The sequence below is a fragment of the Haplochromis burtoni genome, unplaced genomic scaffold (genome assembly GCF_018398535.1).
Source record: "Haplochromis burtoni strain Fernald_Lab_line unplaced genomic scaffold, NCSU_Asbu1 Contig_442, whole genome shotgun sequence".
Taxonomy (NCBI): domain Eukaryota; kingdom Metazoa; phylum Chordata; class Actinopteri; order Cichliformes; family Cichlidae; genus Haplochromis; species Haplochromis burtoni.
In genome coordinates, this window is record NW_024582803.1 from 345163 (window position 1) to 348451 (window position 3289).

The 3289-nt window shown below is 48.9% G+C and overlaps 1 protein-coding gene across 1 annotated transcript in view; it reads right to left on the reverse strand.

Moving 5' to 3' along the window:
- Positions 1-231: 231 nt before the first annotated feature.
- The window catches only part of lgals3b (lectin, galactoside binding soluble 3b), a 4857-nt gene continuing 1799 nt past the window's right edge, over positions 232-3289 (reverse strand). Inside the window, exons 3-7 of the mRNA XM_005947492.3 lie at positions 2071-2197; positions 1473-1651; positions 1309-1397; positions 612-780; positions 232-525 (exon numbers count right to left, since the gene is read on the reverse strand). Coding sequence (XP_005947554.1) covers positions 367-525; positions 612-780; positions 1309-1397; positions 1473-1651; positions 2071-2197 — 723 coding nt within the window. The 3' untranslated portion in view covers positions 232-366. The remainder of the gene's footprint in view (positions 526-611; positions 781-1308; positions 1398-1472; positions 1652-2070; positions 2198-3289) is intronic.

The window sequence follows — 3289 nt, forward strand, 5'->3', positions numbered from 1 at the left end:
GTCCATATTTCTAGAAATGAGAGCTGCTCCATTCAAAGTGGGATGGATGCCGTCTCTCCTAACAAGACCAGGTTTCCTCCAGAAGGTTTGCCAATTATCTATGAAGCCCACATCGTTTCTGGGACACCACTCAGACAGCCAGCAATTTAAGGAGAACATGCGGCTAAACATGTTTAACTAGGCTCATCATTTTCAGGCATCCAGGCAGGACACAGAAATAAGCACAAAACCCAGAATATGAAGTCTTTATTCATTAGACACCTGAACAGAAACATGTGGAAGAATCAAAGCATCTACTGATGATCACCTTCAAACATTCACTGATAATTTCCTCCTGACTGATCTCTGCTGGGTCAGCAGCCTGTCTCAGGGCAACATCTCCAAGTTGACCCTGGACAGCGTGAGGTCGTAGTAGATGTTGAGTCTCTTGATGTCTCTCAGGTTGGTGATACGATGCTTGAAGTCCAGCATGTGAGAGTTGTTGACAGCTACCTTTAACTCCGTGTTGGTGCACAGGATCTTGATCTGGAAGAGAAACATGAGAGACTGTCGTTGGCGTCATCTCCGCCTCACAGAAATCAAACTGAGGATTTTTTTTTAAGCTGTCTGACCTCAAAATTCTGCCCCGGCACAAACGGGAAGTGCTGCAGCTCCCTCTCCTCTTTGCCCCACTTTTCACCGATGCAGCTGTTTCTGATAATCACCTTCTTGCCGCCCTCGTTGAAGCGAGGGTTGAAGTGGAAGGCGATGTCACGAGCTGTGGCCAGGTCCACCGTGATCCTGATGAATCACAGAGACCTCAGTGAATTACTGACTCTATTAGAGCTTCTCCTCCATCAGGATCTGATTATCTGGATCAATTGTTTCTCTTTTTGGCCGATGTTAATGCGGCGTTAAACGAAGCAAGTCTGATTTTGCTTCACTGAAACAAGCAAACGAATGCAAACAAATGAAAGTGTAGCTGATGCCTGACCTCGCTCATCCTTGTTAAGGTGAACAAGACACCAGCTGTCCTCACATCTCTCATTGTTTTTTAATCATGTGTTCACAGCAAACATGAAGGTTTTGTGTGATTATACCTAAAGTTTGTCCAATGAGGTGGCATGAGTGCGTTACTACGGGTAACAGCTCACTGTCTTCTTCTACTGCCCTGCTTTCATTACTGTTACTCAGTAATGACTGGATTTAACCACTGTCAGTTTATCGCTCTGCGCTTCCTGTTTACTCTGCTCTACACCCGCCCGCTCGCTTCGTTAGTCTGACCTCTGCTCTCTCGTCACTATGTGACATCACAGCATTCGTACTGACTTGTCAGCATTGGGTTTGATAGTTCCAGCGATGGTGATCAGCAGCTTGTCGTACACTCCTTGAGGCAGAGGCATATTGAAGGGAACCGTCTGTCAAGAAGAAAACAGCTGTTTATTACATCTGTCCTTCTGCCTGTCCTCTGTTTCCGTCTCTGTTTGGCTCACCAGATTCTGCTGGGGTGCAACAGGAGGAGTGGGTCCAGGTCCGGGTGAAGGGCCTGGACCTGGACCCCAAGGTCCGCTGGGCTGGCTGGGGCCTTGGGGCCAGGTAGGGTTAGCAGGCTGACCTCCAGGCCAGGCTGGAGCAGTGGAACCTCCGGGCCAGGTGGGCTGGTTGGGCTGACCTGAGGTTTCAGTGGAGGCAAAAGTCATTTCCACAAACATTCACCTGTTTATTTAACCTGCGAACATCCACCTGGGCACCACAGGCTAACGTCCACACATAACCCCAGATGGAAGCTGCGAACGGCAAAGGCAAAATAACTGTAGGAGACTGTTTGACAGGTGACACCCCACCCTAACCTTAGACAGGTAGAAGGTGACCTGGTGGATGTAAAGAGGCTGCTATTAATGAGGCCTCGTGAAGACTGAAGTCCCTTCAGAGACGTGACTGTCAGAGGTCAGTAAAAGTCTCATTTCTCTACAGCGGAGGGTTGGGCTTGTGCTTGGGTTGATCAAGTCAAGTCAGGTGGCTTCATTGTCATTTCAACCATGTGCAGAGTGAAAGGTGTGAAACTCACCGTCAGATTTTCAAACCTCTTACCTGGCCACGCGGGTGCATTGGGCTGTCCGGGCCAGAGACCTCCTCCTGCTTGGTTGTTTCCACCACCGGGCCACAGACCTCCTCCTGCTGCTGACTGGGTGGTGCCACCATCAAGAGCGTCTGAGAGCTGCAGACACCCAGAAGCAAAGAAACCCTGAGCTCGTTTTGTCCTCGGGACGGTTTCTGACTGAGCACAGTCCCTGAAACACGCAGGGCTAAGGTGCTTCCTTCATTGCCTCCTTTAGCAGAGGGGACATTGGAGCATCCTCTATGAGAGGAAAGGAGGTCATTCCATCCCATAATTCATAGCAGTGCACCGTCAGACAAGGACTGAGGTCACGAAAGTGTTATTAATGGGGTGTTTTTCATTTCATGCCGTTATTGTTTCACCTGTTTCTGTGAGAGGGAAATCATTTCAGTTTCAAAAACTTTTAGTCTAAATGTCCACAGAGTCAGGATTTGTACTCTTCAGCCTTCTTCTTCATCACTTCTGCAGCTTCTGAGCCAAATCCTGCCTCACAGGTCTTAGCCGACTGACCACAGATTCTGGATGGGATTAAGATCTGAGGAGTCTGTCTCTGCCAACAGTCTCCTCCCAGTGCTTTAAACAGTAAAGACCCGAAAACAGTAGGAAATAACTTCAACAACCACACTATGAGCAGGTGCTAGGTGATACCGGGAAGGAAGAACTGCATTTTAACAGGAAGAAGCCTGTGCTGGAAAATGCTGGACTTTGTCAAACTGCTCTGGGATCACTGGGAGAAGAAGTCGAGGATGAATTCCACCGAGGGCTGCAGAGGTTATGAACAGGAAGAGTCAACACTTCACAATAAAAGTTTGTAAAACATATGAAACAGTGACTACTCTTCAGTCCGCCACAGAGACAACGTGTCTGAAACACGAGCTGAGATGCTGCCAAAGCTTTGCTACGACCCCACGTCAGTGGTCCAGCTTCACCTCACCGCAGCAGCGCCCGCAACGCCAGAGGGACACGTTTAAGAGACGCTGTCTGACCTTCAGGCCAGAAGTGGCCGTCTGAAGTACCGAGTGCAACTGAACGCACCACGGTTCACACTGAGGGTGTGTTCAGTGACAGACTCTTCTGGAATGTTCTGTATGAACTGGCTCTAAAGAAGGAATAATAACGCCCTGTTCTCACACACACACACACACACACACACACACACACACACACACACACACACACACACACACACAC